A 22227-nucleotide genomic window follows, 5' to 3' on the forward strand; every position below is an offset into this window, starting at 1 on the left:
CACGCCTCACAACCCGTTCCTCAGAAGGACGCAGAGGACGCTGGCGGAAAGCCCTGCTGCCATGGCGGCGTAGCTGCTGCTCACGCTGCCTGCCCCGTTGCGGTTGCAGAGGTCGGTACTGCAGCAGGAAACGTTCTGCTTTCCCACGCTGAAGTCCTGGAAGCGCGGCTCGCACGACGCAGCACACTCCTTGTTGATGACACTGAAAAGGCCCACGACGTCTGGAAGGAAGACAAAAGGGTTTCATTTTGGGCGGGGGGCCGTGGAAAGGGTTTACGTGGGTTGCCTGTCACTGCCCCTCCCCCCGACATCAATCCCTGCCCCGTGCATGCCCCAGAAGTATTCCCCCCACAACCAGGGTCACCCAGAAGGAGGTGGGGGCAAAAATGGTAGCTTGCCCTGGGCCCCCTATCTGAGAGGCCCCTCAGCCCGAGTGGTGGTGTGACCTGGTGCACGGCGTTACACCACTACTCGGGTTTGGCCCAGTCCCATCTGTTATGATGGAGGAGGCGCCGGGCCAAATCTGAGCGAGTGGCACTGCGACCTGGTGCCTGGGGCCGCAGCACCACTTAGGTTTGGGGGCCCGGTGACAGAGGGGTGGCTGGGCCAAACCTGACCGGCACGGCAACCCTCATGCACCAGTTTGCAATGCCTGGAGCTGGAAGCCAGGCCCAGCCCCCGGGACAGGAGCTGCTGCAGCGGGGTGTGGGGGGGGGCAGGATCACCGTCTCTCCCAGGCAGACCAGAATATGGGACTCGGGGGCCCGGCCCAGGAGGGGAGCTGGGATGGAGACAGGGGTGCTCTTCTCGCCTTGACGGAGGGGAAGACTGGGATTGTGGGGCTGGGAGGGGGCTCTGTGGTGGGGGCTGTTCAGTTAGCCCCTCCCCTCGCCCACAGACATGAAAGGATGAAGAGGGTGAGGCTAATCTCTCCTAGGACAGAAACAGCCTGGAGGGCTCTTCTGTTCCCTTGTAGCCTGTCTTCCGCTCTCACTTACAGCCTGAACTACAGGGCTGGAGCAGGAGCCCTGCTCTAGTCACAAGAGGCACAGGTAGGGTGACCAGACAGCAAGTGTGAAAAATCAGGACGGGGGTGGGGGGTAAGAGGAGCCTATATAAGAAAAAGACCCCAAAATCGGGTCTGTCCTTATAAAATCGGGACATCTGCTCACCCTAGGCATCGGTGCTAGAACTAGGGGTGCGAGCGGGGGTAGTGGGGAGCCCGCCCCCCCCCGGCTTGAAGTGGTTTCCGTCATATCCAGGGTTTACCAGTTTGGTTCAATGGCTCTCAGCCCCCCCCACTGCACAAGTTGTTCAGAGACCGAGAGCAGGAGGGCTGGGGGAAGCTGAGCAGGGGGCTTGGGGAGCCGGGCTGGTCTAGGAGGGGAAGCGGCAGCAGGGGGCTGAGGAGGGGTGCTAGCAGTGTGGAAATCACTTGATTTTGTGTTTCTCTCTCTCTCTCTCTCTGTAATGGTGGGTTCCCCAAAAGAGACAACATGCAGCTGGTAGGTCGCCTTAGTCAAAAGTTTGGGAACCCCTGCACGGGGGATTCTAAATAGGGCAACCATCCGTCTTCTTTTTAAAGGGACAGTCCCATTTTTGGGGACTTTTTCGTATATAGGCGCCTATTACCACACACCCCCTGCCCCATTTTTTCACAGTTGCTATCTGGTAATGCTAATTCTAAAACACTACCACAGCCAGGGCCGGCTCCAGGCACCAGCCCAGCAAGCAGCTGCTTGGGGCGGCGAATTCGGCAGCGGGTCCCTCACTCCCTCTCGGAGCGAAGGACCAGCCGCCGAATTGCCACCGACGACTGAAGCGGCAGCGGTAGAACTGATCGTGATCGCGGCTTTTCTTTTTCTTTTTGCTGCTTGGGGCGACAAAAACCCTGGAGCCGGCCCTGACCACAGCCAAGTCTCACTGAATTGAATCAGCCGAGGCAGTTCCTAACGGCGACCCCTAGAAGGAGCCTAGGCAAAGGAGTGGCAAAGAGAAGGGAAAGAACATAAAGCAGGTGGCGTTTCTTGGGAGAACTGGCTTGTAAAAAAAATCCCGTTTACTTGGGCGTGTTTGCTTGAATCATAGTATAACAAACCCTTTGCCTTTCTATAGCGCGCTTAGCCAAGGATTTCAAAGCATTATTATTATAACTCCAGAGACCCCGTGCAGGGTTCGGCACACCCCGTTGTGGCAAGCACTGTACAATCACAGAGCCTGGGACAGTCCCGCGCCTCTGTTATAAACACGTCTAGCCTCACGACATCCCTGTGAGTTAATGGAGTCTTGGTATCCCCATTTTACAGACGGGAGAGTGGCAGGGGCTAAAGCAATTTGCCCAGAGACACACAGGGGATCAAATTCAGAGCTGGACACTATAAGCTGGTGGAACAAACTTTTTCTTGGCCCTTCAGTGTGTCAGGTACAAAAGCTCAGACTTCCTTGCACATAGGTGCGTTAGTGAAAGTGGGTCTAAGAGAGTTTAAGATAACATCAGGGAGATAAGGCTACAGCTACACTACAGCTGTTACAGCCGTGCAGGTGCCCGCTGCAGCCTCACCGCCATAGGGCTTCTGATGAAGAGGCTCGAAGCCGACGGGAGAGAGCTCTTCATGAGTCCACCCCCCGCGAGAGGCGGTAGCTATGTTGGCGTGAGACGTTCTCCCGCTGACACAGCGCTGTCTACATCGCTCAGGGATGTGGATTATTTACACCCCGGAACGACATAAGTTATACCAAAGTAAGTTCTAGTGTAGACAAGGTGACAGTGTAGACATTACCTACACCGACACGACGAATTCATCTGTTACTGTAGTTAATCTACCTCCTGAGAGGTGGTGGCTAGGTTGCTGGAAGAATTCTTCCATCAGCCCAGAGCTGTCTATACTAGGGCTTAGATCGGTATAGCTACGTCTCCCAGAGGCACTGGGATCCTTTTTATACTGGGGGTGCTGAAAGTCAGCTAACGAAACTGTAAATTATGTGTCTTCAAAAGCAATGTGGAAAAGCGCAATTCCTGCTCTCACCACATGGCAGCTCTAGGATTTTCAAGAATCGTGAAATAACGCTTGCTTCGTTCTGACAGCACCAGCAAACTTTTAAACCTGGGGATGCTGCGGCACCTGCCACACCCCTTGTTCCCATGCCTGTGCTCAGAGGCGAGGTGTTTTCACGCCCTCAAGAAATGTAACTAGGCTGATGTAAGCTCCCAGTGTAGACCAGCTCTGAGTGAAGTCCTCACTACCAAATCTGGCCTGATGAGTTAACGGAAGAGCCAGCAATACAGAACTCACAAGTCCTGGTTCCCAGTGTCCCTGTTCTAACCACTAAACCATACAGCCTTCCTGTCTAACCCAGGGAAGATTTGTGTGAAAGAAAGCATTAACAGAGGATATTAGTGTTCCTCCAACAGGTAATTTCTAAAGCTAGAATTGCTTTCAGTGTCCCTGGGCTCCCTACACGTTGACGTCAATGGAGCAGTGCTGATTTATGCCAGCTGAGGATCTGGCTCAGCGACTTCCAGATGGGCAAAGAGGGGTACACCCTAATGGATTGGGTTTTACAATATAAATTTAACACCACCCTCTTCTTCTGGGCACTGGGGAAGAAGTGGTTTCTGCAGAGGGGCTGCTGCAGGAAAGCAGTGTACACCATAAGCACTGCGCATCACTGTTCGCTTTCTGCCTTTCGTGAATAAAGTGAAAGCCTTTTGCCCCCACTCATTCCCAGTCAGCGTTTCTCCTCCTGTAGTGCACCGTGCCTTTAAAAGACCCGGCCCCTGGACAGGAATCTCAGAAAGGCTGCCATGGAAGGGGATCTGCTCGCACATCCTAGGGGGATGTCTCTGTGTTAGCCCCTTCAGTGTCTGATACCAAACTGGGACTTTGCCTTACTGATCACATCCGTCTTGCACATTTGTGAGGTGTTGGCACACGTCGTCTCCGTCTGACAGTTGGAGTTGCTGAGCTGCGTCTTGCACGTGTAACATTTCAAAGAACCACCTGCAGGAGAGAAAGAGGGGTTAGAAGGGAATGCAATACGGGGAGTCCCATGCGCACTACCAAGCAGACAGGGTGATTGAAGTGTCAACCATGGCTTAAAAGACCCTCCCTCCATTTTTACCGTGGGTCACACCCCAGACAGTCGTGTGTAGGAAGGGGGCAGGAGATGGGAAATTTTTGGAGGGGTTGGGGCAGCTTCCCTCTAAATAGTTTGAGGAATAAGGACTATCAAGGAGAGAACAGTTTATTAATGCTGATGATGATTATTGGTAAATGAGAACATGGACCATTTCTTCCAAAATGTTGGATAACACCGAGCACCCTGGCATTCCGCTCCTGATTGGAGCCCCCGAGAGCTATGGTAGTAATTTACAATCGGACATCAATGTTTAATTTAACAGGGATGGATGGAGGAAGGCCCAAAAGGTGTAGACTGATCCAATGTTCATGTGACAGCGTTGTGACTTGTGACACCAGCTCTCTGGCAACCCCCTCGAGCACAGAGTCTGTACACACCCTTCATCTCCCTCTGGAAATGAATCCCAGTGGGTAGAGTGGTCCTGGGTGAATTGAAAGGGTTCATACGCCCGGGCGTGTGTGAAGGCCCTGGGGGAGCGTGACGCAACGTTGTACATTTCCACAGCACGGTGAAGTGCACTGAACAAAGGCAATGACACAAGCGCAGACATTCGCAGTTTAAAGCCCAGATCCTCAGTGGTGCTTAGGTAGCTATTGATGGGAGTTAGGTGCCTAAAAACCCCCACTTGTGTTGTACCTGGTTGCTCAGCACTACGCTGGCTGGAATCGCTTACCTACCTCCCAGAAGTGTTGGGAAGAGAAGTGCCTGATTTTCTATGAAATGCCCAACAGCACAGCAGGTGTGTTCAGCATGAGGACTTGCAATTAACATACCTGCTTTACTCTCAATGGGGAACTAGAAGGCTGGAGCTTTCACCTTACCAGCCCTAGCCCCCCGCCCACCATTTGTTAAACTTTTGAATAGTTTATTTTTTTGAGCATTGGGAGCCCATCTCGCTGACTGACTGGCGGCGCCCCGCCCCTTGTATACCCATGAGGGCGTGGTGACAACATTCTAGGAGGTTCGAGGAAAATGTAGTTCTCTGAAAATCTGGAAGGTTCCATGAGATTCTACAAAGGTCCAGAACATTCTAGCAGGTTAGTGAAAAATGAGGCCACATACGGAATACCTGAAACATTTTACTTCAGACGTTCTATTTTCCCTTTTGTTGCTAACAACAAAAACAGCCCCTCGAGCCCAAAGCCCCCTGAGCCTGGCCCTAAATCTGGCCCTGCTTAAGTCTATATGCACAAACTCTTGTGGGTTTAGCTCACTGCCTCCATCTTGATCTAGCTTAGACACTTATCTGGTCCCCACTAGCACAGTATCTGAGCACCTTGTAACCTCTCATACACTTGCCCTGACAGCACCCCATTATCTCCCTTTTACAGATGGGGAGCGGAGGCACAGAGAGGCCAGGTGATGTGCTCCAACATGCCTGTAGCAGAGCAAAACATTGAACTCAGGTCTAGCACCCTCACCACCAGACCAGCCTTCCTCTCCGAGTGCAGAATTTCAGGGAAGTTCCATTATGCGGCTTCCCTTCCCAGTCTTGGCTTTGATTCACCAGCACAACCACCAGTGGAAGGGAAGCCCAGTAGCATAAAGTTCTTCCTGCTCCCAGGCGAGGCTGGCTAGCCGGGGCATACCCAGGGTGCCTGGGGAGATACATTGATCCAGCCAGCTCCTTAGGTGGGACTCCCATGTGGCCTTCCCTGGGGGATCCATAACCCCTTGGGAGCAGCTGTCCCCATGGGATCTGAGATGGGAATTCATTCCCCCTTCCCACACATGCCAAGTGGGTTTCTCAAGCTCCATAACCTGTAATGGTTCTTCTGTGTGTGTGGTGGGGAGAGGGTGTCAATTATACCCAGGACTAAGGAGATGCCCTCCAGGATCAAATGAATCCAGGAAGCCGATCTAATCTCATGCCAACTTTGCACTGGTCCCCTTGGTTCACAGGCTCAGATCAAGGGGATCAGAGTTCCCAGATCTAGGGCAACATCCAGGCCTGACATTGTGCCTTCGGCAGGGTTCGTGGCACGAGGATGATTATTAATAACAATGTGGCCGGAGCGCAGACTGGCTCCTGTCAGGATCAGAGCACCAGTGCACTAGCAGCTGCACAAACAAATAAACCAAAGACCGCCCCAGTGTGCTCAGACTCCCATGTCTCTCCCAGCTGTAACCCAGGCTCCAGAGTGCAGAGCTGTAGAACTGCACGTGCTCTGTTAGATTGCCCAGTTCATCACCCAGAATGGCAGGATGGTTCTTACTGAACATTTTCTAGGGTATTATCCCAAATGCTTATAAAAGACCCAAATAATTTGCCTAACACCCATTCCCTTGGGAGGCTGTTCCACAGCCCAAGAAGTCTGGCAGGATGCTTTTTCCAGCTTTTCAGCCTAAATTTTCCCTTTCTTATTCCATCTCAGTATTCTCAGCCAGACCCTCTTGTGCCATCTCAAATCATTCCTCTCCCACACATCTCTGTAGGCACGTCATCTGCCCCCTTTGGCTATGACTTAGAGAAGCTAGACAGTCTAGTTTTTCCTCCCCATTCATTCTGTTGCTCCTCTCTAAACTCCCTCTCACAATAAGCCCCTGAGGCATCTCACTGGTTTCCAAAGCGACACCGCTCCAAGCAGTAAGAAAACCTGCCAGTAAACGGAACCCTCCTGTGGTATGTGGCAGGGGAAAGTCATAAAAAAAAAGATTAGAAAGGTAGCCAGGTATTCAGATACCGGGGTAATGGAGGGAGTGTGGATAGATAGATAGATAGATAGATATGAGCACTCATATCAAATCCCAAGCACATAAACTCCCATCAGGAATGCAGAGGACCATCTTTATCCTCATACGGACAGGTCTGCTGTCCATAAGAACAGCCACACTGAGTCAGACCAATGGTCCATCTATCCCAGTATCCTGTCTGCCGACAGTGGCCAATGCCAGGTGCTTCAGAGGGAATGAACTGAGCAGGTAATCATCAAGTGATCAACCATCAAGTGGTCCAGGAGAATGCCAATACACTATATTTGGAGCTGGAGCCAGTGACTTCAGTAGTTCTTTCTTTGCTGCAAACGCATCCTAAAGATCTCTCCAGCCACTCCCAGAGCCGTTTATCTTGGTGGTAAGGAGATGGGTTGGGGTACGGAGGAATCTCCTGGATGTCTTACCTGGCTCTGTGCACAGGACGGCAGCCAGCAGGATGACCAGAAAAGCCTTCATCTTCGGAGGGTGAGCCAAGCACAGAGAATACAGGACACCTCCTCCTGGGGTGCTTTATAGCCCATTTCAGTTATCTCATCAACCGCAAGAGGCTGGGAGGTTTCACTGGTAAATCTGTCATTTCAGGTCCAGCTGGTTCTTTGAGTCATGGCACTGATATTTGTGATAAATGCCCCTCCTCTGTCTACCTGTCCCCATCATGCTGTGCTCTCAGATACTTCCCTCCGCATCACCGCTCATTTCCTCATTGTCCAACGTGCTTGGGCAAATGGTTCACATCTCAACGGAGAAAAACAAAGCACCTACAATCAAGGATGGCCTTCTCTTTGTGACCCTTCCCTGGGCTGGGGAGATTTTTGCTGCTCAGGTGTGACTAATCTGCGAGTGCTACGCCCATTGTAACCAGGGACACTGGCTTTAAATTAAACACAGGCTCATTCTTTAACGAATTTTCCAGGTGTCTCCACAGTAGCTCAGAGTCACGCCTCTCTAAGACCATGTGCATGATGCAAGCCGTCTCCCGGGCTCTTTGCAGAACACTGGAGGGGAATAAAATTCCATTCACGTTTCCTAGGGGGCAATTCCCAGGGTCTCTGGTTTTGCCACATGTGGCCAATGCCCAGTTTCAGAGAACAGATGACCTCCGTGTATGGTGGCATGGTGGTTCCCATTGGGAAGAAAGACAGGAGAACTTCTAGCCCTCTGAATACTAAATGGGGGACTCGCTGAGAGGAGAATATGGTTCTCAGGACACTCGGCCAATTAAACAGGGTGGCAAAGACCCCCGCAACCTCACCAGCAGCCAACAGGAAGTAGGGTGACCAGACAGCAAGTGTGAAAAATAGGGATGGGGTGAGGGGGTAATAGGAGCCTATATAAGAAAAAGCCCCAAATATTGGGACTGTCCCTATAAAAATGGGGTATCTGGTCACCCTAACAGGAAGGAAGGATAAAATCCCTGTTGTTGAAGGAGAGGGGATGGTAGAGACCCTGTAGGGGGAAAGTCCTGAAGAAGGGAGGGCTGTTCTGATAGCAGACTGATCATAGAATATCAGGGTTAGAGGGGACCTTAGGAGGTCACTTAGTCCAACCCCCTGACAGATTTTTGCCCCAGACCCCTGAATGGCCCCCTCCAGGATTGAACTCACAGTCCTGGGCTTAGCAGGCAAATGCGCAAGCCATGGAACTATCCCTCTCCTGCCTTGCTGACCCTCCTAGCAGAGTCCTTCTGCCATTGCTCCATCTGTGTCGTGGGCATGTTGCTGTGAATTCGGGTTCCTCATCTGTTAGCCAGGACAGAGAGCTTGCGTATTAACTCAAATATCCAAGCGAGACATGTGATGCAGAATCATAGAGGAGCTGGAGGAGGAAGGATGCGTAGGAGCCCCTGGGCACACACGGAGCTGGTTAGAGGGTGGACAGGGTTGTAAGTGCACCTCCTTGTGGCTAGGTCTGGGTATTAGCTCTCACCCCCTCTGGCACCCTGCTGTGTGTCCCCCACCCTCGCTCATGACCTGGGGTGTGCCCTCTTCATGAGTCAGCCCTCTGGCCAGGTCCCTGTATAGTTCCCAGGGCTTACTGTCCCCCTGGATCTCCACCTTGTCCCTATCCAAGTCCCTTTCCCTCTTGGCAGTGATTACAGACCTACTCCCTGCAGCCCCCTTCCTGCTCTCACTTCCTGGCTTATTCGGCTATCCCAGCTCCTCCCACAGCTTTGACTATAGCAGGGTTTAAAAGAGAGCTGGATAAATTCATGGTGGTTAAGTCCATTAATGGCTATTAGCCAGGCTGGGGTAAGGAATGGTGTCCCTAGCCTTTGTTTGTCAGAGGGTGGAGATGGATGGCAGGAGAGAGATCACTTGATCATTGCCTGTTAGGTTCACTCCCTCTGGGGCACCTGGCATTGGCCACTGTCGGCAGACAGGATACTGGGCTGGATGGACCTTTGGTCTGACCCTGTACGGCCGTTCTTATGTTCCTCTGCCAATAGGCCCTGTCAGTCCCTGGTTCCCTTCCAGATGCAGCATCTGAGGTCAACTGGCCCCTCCTAGCCCACATTAACCTGCTCAGGGCTTGTGTGGGGTGAACACCCCATCCCGGGAGAACAGGTTGTCATCAGGGACAGGCTGTGCCAGCGAAGATGCACAAACACCAACCTGGGGTCCAGATCCTTTTTGCTCTGTATAGGACACCATAGAAAGTGACACACACATTCACTTATCACAGGCTGGAGCTGAGTCCAGGAGGGATGCACCAGGACATAATCACCAGGAGTGAGACCAAGAGGGTCCCTGGCATTTCACAGGAAGGGATGTTGGCGGGTACTGGGGGACGGACAGGATCAGTTCTCACTTGGTACCCGGAACAGGCTACAATTGTCCTCAATGCTCTAGCCGGAGTCCTCCCTGCAGTCACAGAAATAGCCACAGCATCACTAAGGGACTGATCATCAGAAACCAAGGCTCCCGCAGGAGAGGGAAGAAGAGACCCATGGGGGGCACTGTGGAATCTTTCAGAATCTTTCAGAATCTTTCAGAAGGGCCCCAAAGAAAGGGATTAAACATCCCCTACAGACCCAGGATGCAGTGCAACCGTAGACACTGGAGACACTTACATCTGGTTAAAGGGCCCTTTCCCTCTCCTAAGCTCCTCCTGCAGTGAAGTCCCATGTCTGAGTTTGTGCTGTCCCAGAGTGTCATCAGTACAGCATCATGGGCCATCAATTCATTATGCTGAGCCGCCCAGTGATTTTGATGGGCATTTTTCTGTGTGGATGGCAAAATATGGCCTGATGCCTTCCTGGGGGGAAGCAGAGCCATGAGAGAGGAAGCCCTTATTTAACACTAGAAGTGAACAACCGTATTAGGAATAAATATACCAGAAGGACAGCTGGGAAGTAAATTTCTGTTTCTGTCTGTAGCTGTATTCCCTGAAAGCACAGGCCTTCTTAAAGCAGCCAAGGTCTTTTCTTGCCAATTTAGGACCCTATCAATCCCCTGACAGAACCTCCCATTCCAGTACGTGGGTGAAAACCAGAGAGAGTCCTTTTCCCAGGCCCTTGAATAGGTGCATGGAAAAGCGGAGAGCGAGATCCCAGAACCAATGTATGGAGGAGGCCGCCGGGGTGCGCTGAGCCCAGTTTTGCTCGGTTTGGTACAGTTAATGAGCAGTCAGGGCTGCGGGACTCTGGTCCTCAGAGGGAGGAGGTGGAACCAATTTTCTATCAGGGGGTCTCTGCGGGGTCACCCCTGAACTGAGAGGTGCTTTTGGGTGATGTCCCATGGGCAGAATGGTCTAGCAGACAGAACACCAAGCTGGAACTCAAGAGACAGCTGGTTTCAGTTCATGAGTCTGCCACAGACAATGTGTTTGACCTGGGACAAAAAACTCCCTCTACTCTCTGCCTCTGTTCCCCACCTGTAGAGGTGAGGTGATGGGAAGGGCCTCTAACATCATGGAGAGGAGAGCCACGTAAATACCTCTGTAGACACTAGATGGGTCTCGCTTGTTTGTATCCTCAGGTGCGTGGTGAGACTTGATTGAATGACGCTCTCGATGCATTCAGAGCACAGCTAAGCTCTCTCCCTGGGTGTGTCCTGTGGCTTGTCCCTACCCAGAGGGTAGATTCAGTTCTCATAGTTGGATTCACATCAGGTCCTCATGCAAATTTATGGTTCCTAAGAAAACACTTTTCCCCATTGTAGGTGAAGGTTAGTTCATCCAGATTCCAACTTGCAGGTTGCATGTTTACTTTAGCGAGTTGATCAGACAGGTTTTTCCATCCCTTGTGCCATTTGCTGGGTGGTTTTTTTTATTGAGATCAGTGTGAAAGGAAACAGACTGGTTTTCAAATTCAATTTCCTGCAGTTTCCTGCTTTCTTTAGGGCTAATTTCTCTATCTTCGAAACACAGCTCTTTCACAGTATATAGCATTGGGGTGTGTGTGTGTATTCTTTTTGGGTTTTACTTTCAGGATGCTATGAGCTTTTTCTAATTAAAAAAAAGGGTGTTGGAGCTCGTACAGAGCTTAGCATGTGATCACTAATTTCTGGACTGATATTATGAAGTCAGTAGGTGTAGATCCATGGAAGTCGAAGGAAAAGCATTCCCACCTCCTGCATGACAGCTGTGTGGAGGGGAGTGTATGCTCTGCCAAAAGCAGCTTCTGACAACGCTGTTTCCATGTGCATGGATGAGAGCGTTGTTCATCTGCTGTGTAAGCCAAGAGCTTGGATGGTGGGGCCACAGTACTCATCTGCTGGGGGGCACCACAACCAGGTTTCAAAATCCCAACAGGGCATCTTGGGATTGTCCTATGGAGAGACCAAAACAGAATTCTCAGAATTCAGTGGGATGTGGGTACCCCAGCCATATGCATCCCAGCTGATCCAGTAAACAGATGAATACTGCATGTGTCACAAACTGTACCACTGGAGACAATTCAGAGAAGAAGGAGGATGGTCCAATGGTTAGGGACTTGGTCTAGGACGTGAAGACCTACAGTCAGTTCCCTGCTCTGCCACAGACTTTCTGTGTGACCTTGGGCAAGTCACTCAGCCTCGATCTGTGCCTCAATTTCCCATCTGTGCACTATGGTAGTAATGCCCTACCTCAAGCAGAGGCTTTACCCTGAAAAGGGAGCAGTGCCAGAGATTTTGCTATAGTTGATTTTACATGGAAGGTGCTCAGATACAGCAGTGACAGGTGGTAGGATAAAACTAAAATCTAGAAACACAGACAGATAATAGTTCCCTATTTCATGGGGGTGGCTTGAGGTTCCCTGATACCACGATGATGGGCTCTATAGAAAGCACCTAAGCACAATATTTCTCCTATGTTCACCCCCTTGTTTGATTCAAGACTCCAGCCCCAATATTCCCAAAAGTCCCCAGGGGTAGAGACAAGTCGTTCAGAACCCTTGTCCCCTGGAAATCTCTACCAGGAGCCATAGAGCTCAAGGAGCAGGAACTGGCCACGAGTCCTTTGGAGAACCCCACTGTGAGCCACCTCTCTCCTATGCCCCACAGGGGGTAGAACCCCCCCATAGCCTACAGAGGGTAGAACCACCTCCCCCCATACCCCACAGGGGGCAGAAACACCTCTCCCCATACCCCACAGGGGGCAGAAACACCTCCCCCCACAGTCTATAGGGGGTAGAACCACCTCCCCCCATAGCCTACAGGGGCAGAAACACCTCCCCCAATAGCCTACAAGGGGTAGAACAATCTCCCGCCATAGGAGTTGTTGGGGGGGTCTCAAGGTTATTGTAGGGGGAGTTGCGGTACTGCTACCCTTCCTTCTGCACTGCTGCTGGCGGCAGCGCTGCCTTCACACCTGGAGGCCCGGCCAACAGCCGCCGCTCTTTGGCTGCCCAGCTCTGAAGGCAGCACAGAAGTAAGGGTGGTAATATCGTGACCCCCCTTAAAACAATGTTGTGACCCCCCTGCAACTCCCTTTCGGGTCAGGACCCCCAATTTGAGAAACGCTGGTCTCCCCTCGTGAAATCTGTACAGTATAGGGTAAAAACACACAAAAGACCAGATTTCACAGGGGAGAGACCAGATTTCGTGGTCGGTGACATGTTTTCCATGGCCAAGAATTTGGTAGGGCCCTATTTACGAAGCTGAATGGCTTTATGGGTGCATAGGGGCATGGGGAGTGTGCAAGGAGTCCTCTCTCCTACACAGCAGCCAGTCTCAGGCTAAGTTCCCTCTAAGCTGTGCGGCTGTGCGGCCGGGCAGCAGCCTATTAAGCACTGTGCAGGCGCTCAGGGCTGTGGTGAGGAGAGATTTCCCTCCCTCAGCCCCGGACCTGCTACAGCCAGTGGCGAGGCGCCCATCCCGCGGCCCCAGCCCCAGAGCTGCCACGGCAGGGAGAGGTGCCTCACATCACCTCCATACTGGTGCACATAACAAAATTCATTCCGTACACAGGTGGGAAAAATTAGAGGGAACGCTGGGCTCAGGGGCTGTCTCTGCACCCCCCTGGGAGAGCAGCACATCCGGAAGGGGATGGGAAGGAGGTGGACCCTGCCCTCCACACACTGGACAGCTGAGCTACTTAGGTGCACCTTAGGGAAAGTATACGCTGCACTACCAGCGAGGGGTAGCAGTGGGTAAGCCCTTTCTGTGAGTTCGGGGAGGAATCTCCCCCCCCTACCCCATGGGGAGCTGCCACTCTACCAGGGGCGGTTCTAGATATTTTGCCGCCCCAAGCACGGCAGGCAGGCTGCCTTCGGCGGCTTGCCTGCGGGAGGTCCCCGGTCCTGCAAATTCCACGGCAACCTGCGGGAGGTCCGCCGAAGCTGCAGGATCAGCAGACCTTCCACCAGGGGCGGCTCTAGGATTTGTGCCGCCCCAAGCAGGGCGGCACGCCGCGGGGGGCGCTCTGGCGGTCGCCGGTCCCGCGGCTCCGGTGGACCTCCCGCAGACGTGCCTGCGGAGGGTCCGCTGGTCCCACGGCTCCGGTGGACCTCCCGCAGACGCGCCTGTGGATGCTCCCCCGAAGCTGCGGTCTGGAGCCGGCCCTGCACTCTACCCTGACACCCACACAGCGGGGCTGTGCCTAACCAGCAAAGGAGTGAACCCAAAGGGAGTGAAAAGTCTTGGGAGTAGCACTGTGCACATCCAGAGTTAGATTTTCAACCCGCAGCCTCTCCCTGTGCTTATTCATGTGCTTTCACCTGCCCTCGGCAGGTGCAAATAACTGCACGTGCATGCCCTTTAACGAGCCTAATGCTTGTGCACACACAGTAGTCAGGCGAGGGACAGGGCGTATGCGAGTGTCAGAGTTTCCAGCTGGCATTTGCCCCTGCCAATGTTGCCTGCTCACAAAGTGGAGGGAGAGTAGAAGCCCCGATGAAACCATGCACCGAAGTCACTAGTTATTGCTAAATGTGTGCTCACAGATTCCTAGCAAGTAGCTTACGGTTAGAAGCATTGTGTGTAAATTGACGTGATGCAGTGGTTTCCTTCTTCTCTTTACAGGCGTTGGAAATACAGGTGGAGCCCGATTAGGTAAGGGATTTTCCTGGAATTGTCCCACATTTGAGGGGGATCCTCTGGCTGAGCCGACATTACAGGGTGATGACCTGGCCTAGTTCTATTTGATTCATTTCTGCTCTCTCTCTATACCCAGCTGTGGTTTCTGTGTCTTTAGCCTGGCATCTGACTGAAACCACTGGCTCCTGGGTTTCTGTTTTCAACCTTGTGGCTACAGTTCATGCCCTGGGGCTCTGTACAATCCTGATTTTCGGAGAGGCCCAAAGGGTGGACACAGCCTCTGCATACATAGATCTATAGTTGCTGGAAAGATGAAATATTTTGAAGGGTTTAGGACTGTAATTTCTATTGATAGCTGTTGCGGAAATGGTTCTTTGCGGAAGAAAATATTGTTATATTGTAGAATTTAAATAGAAAAAATCTATGGAGAGACTATTACGGGCCTGAACTAAACCCAGAGGAGGGAGGAAATCCAGAGTTAGAACTTTGCTCAGGGGAATGGCTGATGGGTTATAGAGCCTTTCAGCTCCAGCTCACCAGTTTGAATGTGAGTTCACTAGACACTGAATGAAGCAGCTGATGGCTTATCTGAAGTCCGTTGGTGGCTCTAGTACAGTTTCTAGTGCAGAAATAGCCTCATGGCAGGGAACGCCATCCCAGATGACACTAAGCGGTAACTTAGCTGGGAGACTCAGCAGAGATGCCAAGGACTGAATGGCTCAGTGAGAGTGAACTCCTCTTTCATCCTGGGAGCTGCTCCCTCCAGGACAGAGATGAGGCATCTCAGCAGTGCGGGAATCATTCATTGCAGGTGTCCATGTTCTACCTGCTCTGTGGCTGAGAAGATCACTCCCATCTCCGGGGCTGTCAACCAGTTCCTTTCATTGACACTAAATGAACTTAATAATACCAAGGACTGTCCTTAACCTGCCCTCGCGTGTCTCAGTAGAGCCATAAATATAGAGCCCTACTAAATTCATGACAGGTTTCAGAGTAGCAGCCGTGTTAGTCTGTATCCGCAAAAAGAACAGGAGTACTTGTGGCACCTTAGAGACTAACACATTTATTTCAGCATAAGCTTTCGTGGGCTACAACCCACTTCATCAGATGCATAGGTCCATTACGGTCAATTTCAGGGGCATGGGATTTTAAAATTGGTAAATTTCACATTTTCAGATGTTTGAATCTAAAATTTCAGGGTGTTGTAATCGTGGGAGTCCTGACCCAAAAGGGAATTATGTGCGTGTGGAGGTGATCCCAACAGCACAGGAAGATCGGATCCAACTCCACAAGTCTCCTCCAGCTGCAGGAACCTCTGGGGCAGAGGGAACGGGGGAGGCACCTGGAGATGGGTCTTGTCTCCCTCTGTCCCAGAGCGGCTGTGCAGGGGATGGCTAAGTCTGGTCCTACCCCAGCCCAGCCGGAGCCCCCTTTGCTGGAGCGCTTCTAGGAATGGGGGGACATCAGATTTCAGGGGAAGGGCTAATTGCATGGTCTATGTGATGTTTTTCACAGCCGTGAAATTGGTAGGGCCCTACCTTTACCCTGCAAGTGGTAGAACCACCTCCCCCATACCCCACATGGGGTAGAACCACCTCCCCAGTATCCAACGGGGGGTAGAACCACGTCCCCTTATACCTCACAGGGGGTAGAACCACCTCCCCCATACTCAACAGGGGGTAGAACCACCTCCCCCTATACCTCACGGGGGTAGAACCACCTCCCCCTATACCCCGGGGGGGGGGGGTAGAACCACCTCCCCCTATACCGCAGGGGGGGTAGAACCGCAGGAAGGGGTTGGCTCAGCAATTGTTCCAGTGAACACATACAATGGCACGGCCCAGTGATGTTGTGCGGATCCCATTGCAGGTTCAGAGCCCAAAGCGGTCCTGGGAGATGGGGACTTGGGGCCAGGTCCCCAGACATCAATTGGCTGCTCCCCACTGACTTGGACAGAGCTGCTGTGATCTCTGGCTCTCCGTGTTCAGTCAACTCTCTACATATGCACATAAGAACATACGAGCGACCATACTGGGTCAGACCAAAGGTCCATCCAGCCCAGTATCCTGTCTACCGACAGTGGCCAATGCCAGGTGCCCCTGAGGGAATGAACAGAGCAGGGAATCATGGAGTGATCTATCCCCGGTCGCCCATTCCCAGTTTCTGGCAAACAGAGGCTACGGACACCATCCCTGCCCATCCTGGCTAATAGCCACTGATGGACCTATCCTCCATTAACTTATCTAGTTCTTTTTTTGAACCCTCTTATAGGCTTGGCCTTCACACCATCCTCTGACAAGGAGTTCCACAGGTTGACTGTGCGTTGTGTGAAGAAATACTTCCTTGTGTTTGTTTTAAACCGGCTGCCTATTCATTTCATTTGGTGACCCCTAGTGTGATGCTGTATGGAATTGTGAGACGCTTTGAATTATTATTTTTTTATTATTATTATTACTACCAATATTATAAAATTGCAATGAATCGTGCCAGATCTGCGGTGTGAGGTATCTGCGAAAATGTTATAATTTGCGCCAGGTATGATAATCTTGTTTACATGTGTGTATCGCTTTGTATTGTGAGTTATAGGTATGTAGGGGATATTTGTATTATGTTTCTGGGTGACACCCACAGACAGCTTGGCATCAGCACGGCCTAACCTGTTTGATGAACCCACTGAGAGGAGCCAGGGGATACACCTTATGAGTCAGCAAGGCATGTAGGGAAATGCCTATGGACAGAACTCTAAGGCTTTTTCATGCTATGTGCTGTGAAGCTTGTGTTTGGGACGCATGAAGTACCAGCCACACGGCAAAAGAATATAAAAGACAGCTGCCTCATCTCCAGTTTTTCTTCAGTCCTGTGGGGATCGCAGAAACCTGGCTTGCCTGTTTCACACACAGGTATATTAACTCTGTGCTTGTCCTCAGAGAGTCTCCGTCCGAGCCCGGGCCCAGTTTCTCGTCTGGAAGAGGAGCAGAGTAACTGTGCAAAAAGGCCAACTCATGAGCCACTAAAAGATTATTCCCAGGCCAAGAATTTGCTTTTCCTCTGTTCACCCAGCTCGCTGAGGACAGTGTTGCTATTATTTTTTATTTGTATTACAGCAGCACCCTGAGTTTTCAGCTGAGATCAGGACCCCATTGTGCTAGGAGCTGGATATGCATATAGCAAGAGACTGCCCTTGAGCTTACTAAGTAAATGGGAAAGCCAAGCAAAGGATGGGAGCAAGGAAATATATTTATTCTTGTATTGCGGAGGGAGAACTGAGGCACAGATGGAGTAAGTGACTTGTTCACAGTCACGCAGGCAGTCTGCGGCAGAGCCGGGAAATTATTCCCAGTCCAGTGCTTTACCCATATGGCCACCCTTCCTCGCTGCCTTTTTCAGTAAGGGCTCCTCTACGTCTGAAGCACAAGCTGAGGTGTGAATCGACAGTGTGCCGGTTGGCCGCGCAGCAACAGCCTGTGTGGACACTGCTACAGCGCGTGAAAAGTCCGGCAGTGTGTTTGAAACGGGAGTGTGGCAAAGTGCACACCACAATTTATAGTGCGCTGTCCACGTGTCCACGTGGGACATTAATGTGTGGCAGGCGCGTGCTCCGTAGATTCGCACCCTGGCTTGCCACACACGAATGTCCTGTGTAGACAAGCCCTGAGACTGCCATCAACAACCCGTCCTGCAGACGCTACGGATGATGCCTGGACGTCGTCCAGCTTACTCACTGACCCGTGTTTCCTTAGCTTGTGACCTCAGATGGGATCGCAGCCCAAGGTGGAATGGGCTTCAGGTTCTGGGGAAAAAATAAATATAGGATATAGCGAAAAGAAACGTAGAAAGATCTTAATACGTGTAGCTGGGCCAGGCTCTGTAGGACAGTGGTCCCCAAACTTTTTACCTCATGCCCTCCCTTGCCCCTGTCCATGCCCCCCATGCTCCCCCAGGGCCAGGAGCGGGGCCACAGCTCCAGGAAGGGGGGATGCGGACAGGGTAAAGGGGTCAAGGCCAGGGCCACAGCTGGGGTGGGTGTGGAGCCCCCGGTGCAGGGCTGGGAGCAGAGGCCTGGGCACGGGCCACAGCCGAGACCCCCAGGCAGAGGGCCAGCAGTTGGGGCTAGGGCCAGGAGCAGAGCAGAGTGACACTCCCTCCTGCCCCCCAGTGGGGGTTGGCCCAGGTCCCAACTGCACACCCCCAAATGTTCCTCGGGGCCCCCCTAGGGGGGCACGTCCCACAGATTGGGGACCTCTGCTGTAGGACATGGTTAACTGTCTGCAAGGTGGGAACACTAAGGAGACAAGAGCAACGTTTCAGCTAGGACTATGAGTAAGGGAGAGAAAAACGAGCTAAGGGAACGTATGTCGGAACTGAAATACTAGCGCCCATGTAAAGTTAATATTAAAATATTACAATCTGGCTGACTATTAGGAAATATTCCCTAACAGTGAGGGCTCTTAGGGTACGTCTCCACTGCAATCCCAGGTCTGACTGCAGCACCATACTCATCCTGGCATAGCTAAAAATAGCAGGGCAGATGAAACCGGATGGGCTTCAGCATGAGCTATACAAGCAGGCCAGGCAGAATGGGTTCCCCAGTTCCCCGTGCCCATTTTGGGGGTACCGTGAAAACCTAGGCATTTCTGTACCTTTGAGGCATGAATCACTCCTAATGGTACTTTGAATATGTGCAATTCCGGCTCAGTTCCTGAAGATGGCAAACATGCACCATTTTAGATACCAGCAGGTAGCATCAACATGTAGCCATACATGTGTGAGTATGTGTGCATATATTTTATTCCTCCCTGTATTTTCAAATCACAAGTCCACTTAACTGTGCATAATATACGGCCGTCTATTTCTCCTGAGGATCTAGGAAGATCTACAAATCACTCGGGCTTTGCTTTTGTGTCAGTATAAAGTCTTGATAGAAATATATTCTTGTGTTTTTCCATCGAAGGTATAGTTTATTCTCCAGATAATATATGGGCACCTGGCATTACCCTTTAAATGTCAGGCTTGAGTAGCTTGGTGTTTCACGGTGCGATGTCACTGGTTACAATGACATGGTACATCGCTGCTGTCATAAGTAGTTAGTTAAGGGTTAAGTTCTACCTGTAAAGGGTTAACACAGACCTGGTGAAACACCTGACCAAAGGACCAATCAGGGAAGAGAATTTGAAAATCCCAGAGAGCGGGAACTTGGGTCTCTAATTTCTTTTATTCAAGCTAGTGAGTATTAGAAGTACTGGGTAATTTCATATAAGAATGCTGTGTCTGCAATTCTGTGTGTTTGTATTGATTATTCGTAATTTTGCCTGTATTGTTCGTACTGAGGAAAAGGGAGAAATTTCTCCAGGGATTAATAAGACTAGACCCTATGAATGTCTATCTTGGATTCATAGAGATTGTGTATTTTTTTTCTTTTTTTATTCTTTTAATAAACTCTTTTAGGTTCAGGACTTGGTTAAGTTCCTTACCTGTGGATTCAGGGGAAGGAAGCTAGGCGCCACTCTGTGGAGACAAGGGTTGTCTCCAAGCAGAGAAAGCAGGGAAGGGAGAGGGAAGTGAAAGGAATCTTTCTCCCTCTGTGATTTGATCTGTGCTTCCCCAGGAAAGTCTCTGGAAGGAGGAGGGGGGAACAGAGGGGTGTCTCGATTCACCGAATTAAATCGAGTGGTGGCAGCGAGAAGGAAACCTACCCTACGGGTTAGGGTGGGGGGGAGAATACCTGCGGGTCCCCATCTTTGAACTCACAAGCTCAAAGTGGGGGTGAGACCCTAGGACAGCTGCAGAAGATGTCACATGAAGACATGTCACATGAAGAAGTCTCAGGCCATCAAAGACAGTAGGTGAGCCGTTGCACCAGGAAATTTGGGGTATCACAGGTGTGTATCAATGAAAGAAACTTGCTTAGCATTCCAAGGTTGTAGTAACCATTAGAGCAGGTGGTTAGAAGGTACTGCAGCAAGGTGGGCCAGATGGCAGAGAGAAATTTCTATGATTTCAGGAACGGCCTGGTTTTGTTGGAATGTCTCTAGAAGTGCAGAAAAAGAACACAGGGGAATTCCGAATTAAGTTCTACACACGGATCTCAGGGTTCTGACTGGCTCACAGACCTGGAAAGGGAAAGTCATTAGGGGACCCCTGAGGTGCCGGCATAGCCCAATAGCTATACAGATGTGTCGTGTTCTCACATTGCTTCCAAGCCCCGCAGCGTACACTGGGCATTCCCTTTTCTTTAAAGCTTGAAGACAGACCAGATCTTTGACACTAGTGCATGGGGTAGGAGCAGCCCCTCTGGGAGAGCTCCCAGTGGTCTCTGCCCCCAGGTCTGCACAAACCTCTGACTCTCTTTATGGATAACACATTTTATGGCTAACAGACAGGAGTAAGAGTCAGGAAATCTGGACTCTGTTCCAGACTCGGCCGCTCACATTCTGTGACCTGTGGCAATGCCCAGAACCTCTTTGCACCTCAGCAAATAGGTAAAAATTGAGATGATCATCTTCATCCAGTTTTGCCAAATCCTTTGGGATCTAAGGATGTGTGCTGAGTTTCTCATCTGTCTAGAAAACGAATTCTACTGGACAAATTCATAGCCAGCAGGGACCATCTAGCCTGACCTCCAATGACTTGGTTGGTTACTTTCTTGATTCAAATCCCTCTTCGTATTTCCCTTCCTTGAAATAAACGATCGCATTATTGCTACAGCTGTCTAGTTTGCTGGCAATTATTTCACATTAAAGGCCACTCATTTTCTGTCCTGCCGTGGCAACAAAGATCACTGGGATGCTCTGGTTGTCAGTTCCTAAGCATTTCCAGGGGAGGAAGGATGGTCCAGTGGTTAGTGCTCTAACAGAAGACTTGGGTTGAAATCCCTGCAAATCACCGAGTTGCAGTCTCTCATCTGTACAGTGGGGATAAGTGGGTATTCACCCACGAAAGCTCATGCTGCAAAACGTCTGTTAGTCTATAAGGTGCCACAGGATTCTTTGCTGCTTCTTCAGTGGGAATAATAGCACTTCCTGCCTCCTGGGCGCATTGTAAAACTCACTGCACTAAAGACTGTGTAACAAATGTGTGCCGACAGACTTCAGCAGCCAATGTGCCTTTTCAAAACAGTCTCCTCCACTCCTGCGAAATAGGCAGCTGGGTTTGAGCCCTGAGTGCTTAGTGTACAACCCTGCCATTGAGGCAGTCACATTTGGGTGTCCACATCAACCCTGGTAATTGGGATGAGAATGTCGGCAAGGAAATGAGGGGGAGTGATTCCTTGACCCAGCTGTTTCTTCAGTGTTACCTTGTCCATGGGGAGGTCTCTTTCTGACGGCTGAGGATTTGCCCTTTCAATGGACAATCAGGCTGCTTATTTAAGCCCCTAAAGTTGGATTGAGGTGTCCAAATTTAGGTCCCATGTCTCAGTATAGAACTATAAGGAGTTCGCTGTCACTTGAATTATTTCTGAAAACTTATGTCCTCTCTAAAAGCCTTGTTTCCTTTTCTTTGAATAGCTGACTAGCTCCTTTCATACAAAGCCATTGTTATTTATCACTGTTGCTAACTTGTGCACTTTTAACACAGCTCTCATGCTATTTGGTGAGTTTCTTAAAGCCCCAGCTTCTGGAGTCAAGTGAATAGGTGAGAGTCTCAGCTTTCTTTTTTTAAAAAAAAGTATGTTTCCAGGTCTCATGGTTGTGAAGAAAACCCTGAAAATGTGACCCAAACTCCCCGTAACAGCTCAAGAACCAGAAGAAAAATAAAAAGAACCCAAATGTATTTATTTATTTAAAGATCATGATTTTTAAGCCAGTCTTTTGATTCGGGTGGGGTGGGGCAGGGGATGGGCTGACTCCTAATTTTTAAATGGTTGGTGATTCTGTATATACTTCCTAGGCAAGGTCCTTAGCTAGTTGGCGTAAAT

General features: G+C 50.8%; 1 protein-coding gene across 1 annotated transcript; it reads right to left on the reverse strand.

The window, feature by feature from the left end:
• Positions 1 to 6: 6 nt before the first annotated feature.
• Positions 7 to 7329, reverse strand: LOC123363342 (prostate stem cell antigen-like). The gene is made up of 3 exons (XM_045004193.1): positions 7260 to 7329; positions 3894 to 4001; positions 7 to 221 (listed from the first exon to the last, which is right to left on the reverse strand). Exons 1-3 carry the CDS (start codon positions 7309 to 7311, stop codon positions 7 to 9), a joined length of 375 nt encoding a protein of 124 aa, XP_044860128.1. The 5' UTR covers positions 7312 to 7329.
• Between the last annotated feature and the right edge of the window lie 14898 nt (positions 7330 to 22227).

The sequence above is a fragment of the Mauremys mutica genome, chromosome 2, assembly GCF_020497125.1.
Source record: "Mauremys mutica isolate MM-2020 ecotype Southern chromosome 2, ASM2049712v1, whole genome shotgun sequence".
Taxonomy (NCBI): Eukaryota; Metazoa; Chordata; order Testudines; family Geoemydidae; genus Mauremys; species Mauremys mutica.

What these genes read in the sequence shown, in the direction of transcription:
- LOC123363342 (XM_045004193.1), bottom strand. Translation starts at nt 7,311, where the DNA reads ATGAAGGCTTTTCTGGTCATCCTGCTGGCTGCCGTCCTGTGCACAGAG. An exon ending in CGTCCTGTGCACAGAGCCAG is followed by an intron (nt 4,002 to 7,259) that starts GTAAGACATCCA and finishes TCTCTCCTGCAG; the next exon opens with GTGGTTCTTTGAAATGTTAC. An exon ending in GTGCAAGACGGATGTGATCA is followed by an intron (nt 222 to 3,893) that starts GTAAGGCAAAGT and finishes TCTTCCTTCCAG; the next exon opens with ACGTCGTGGGCCTTTTCAGT.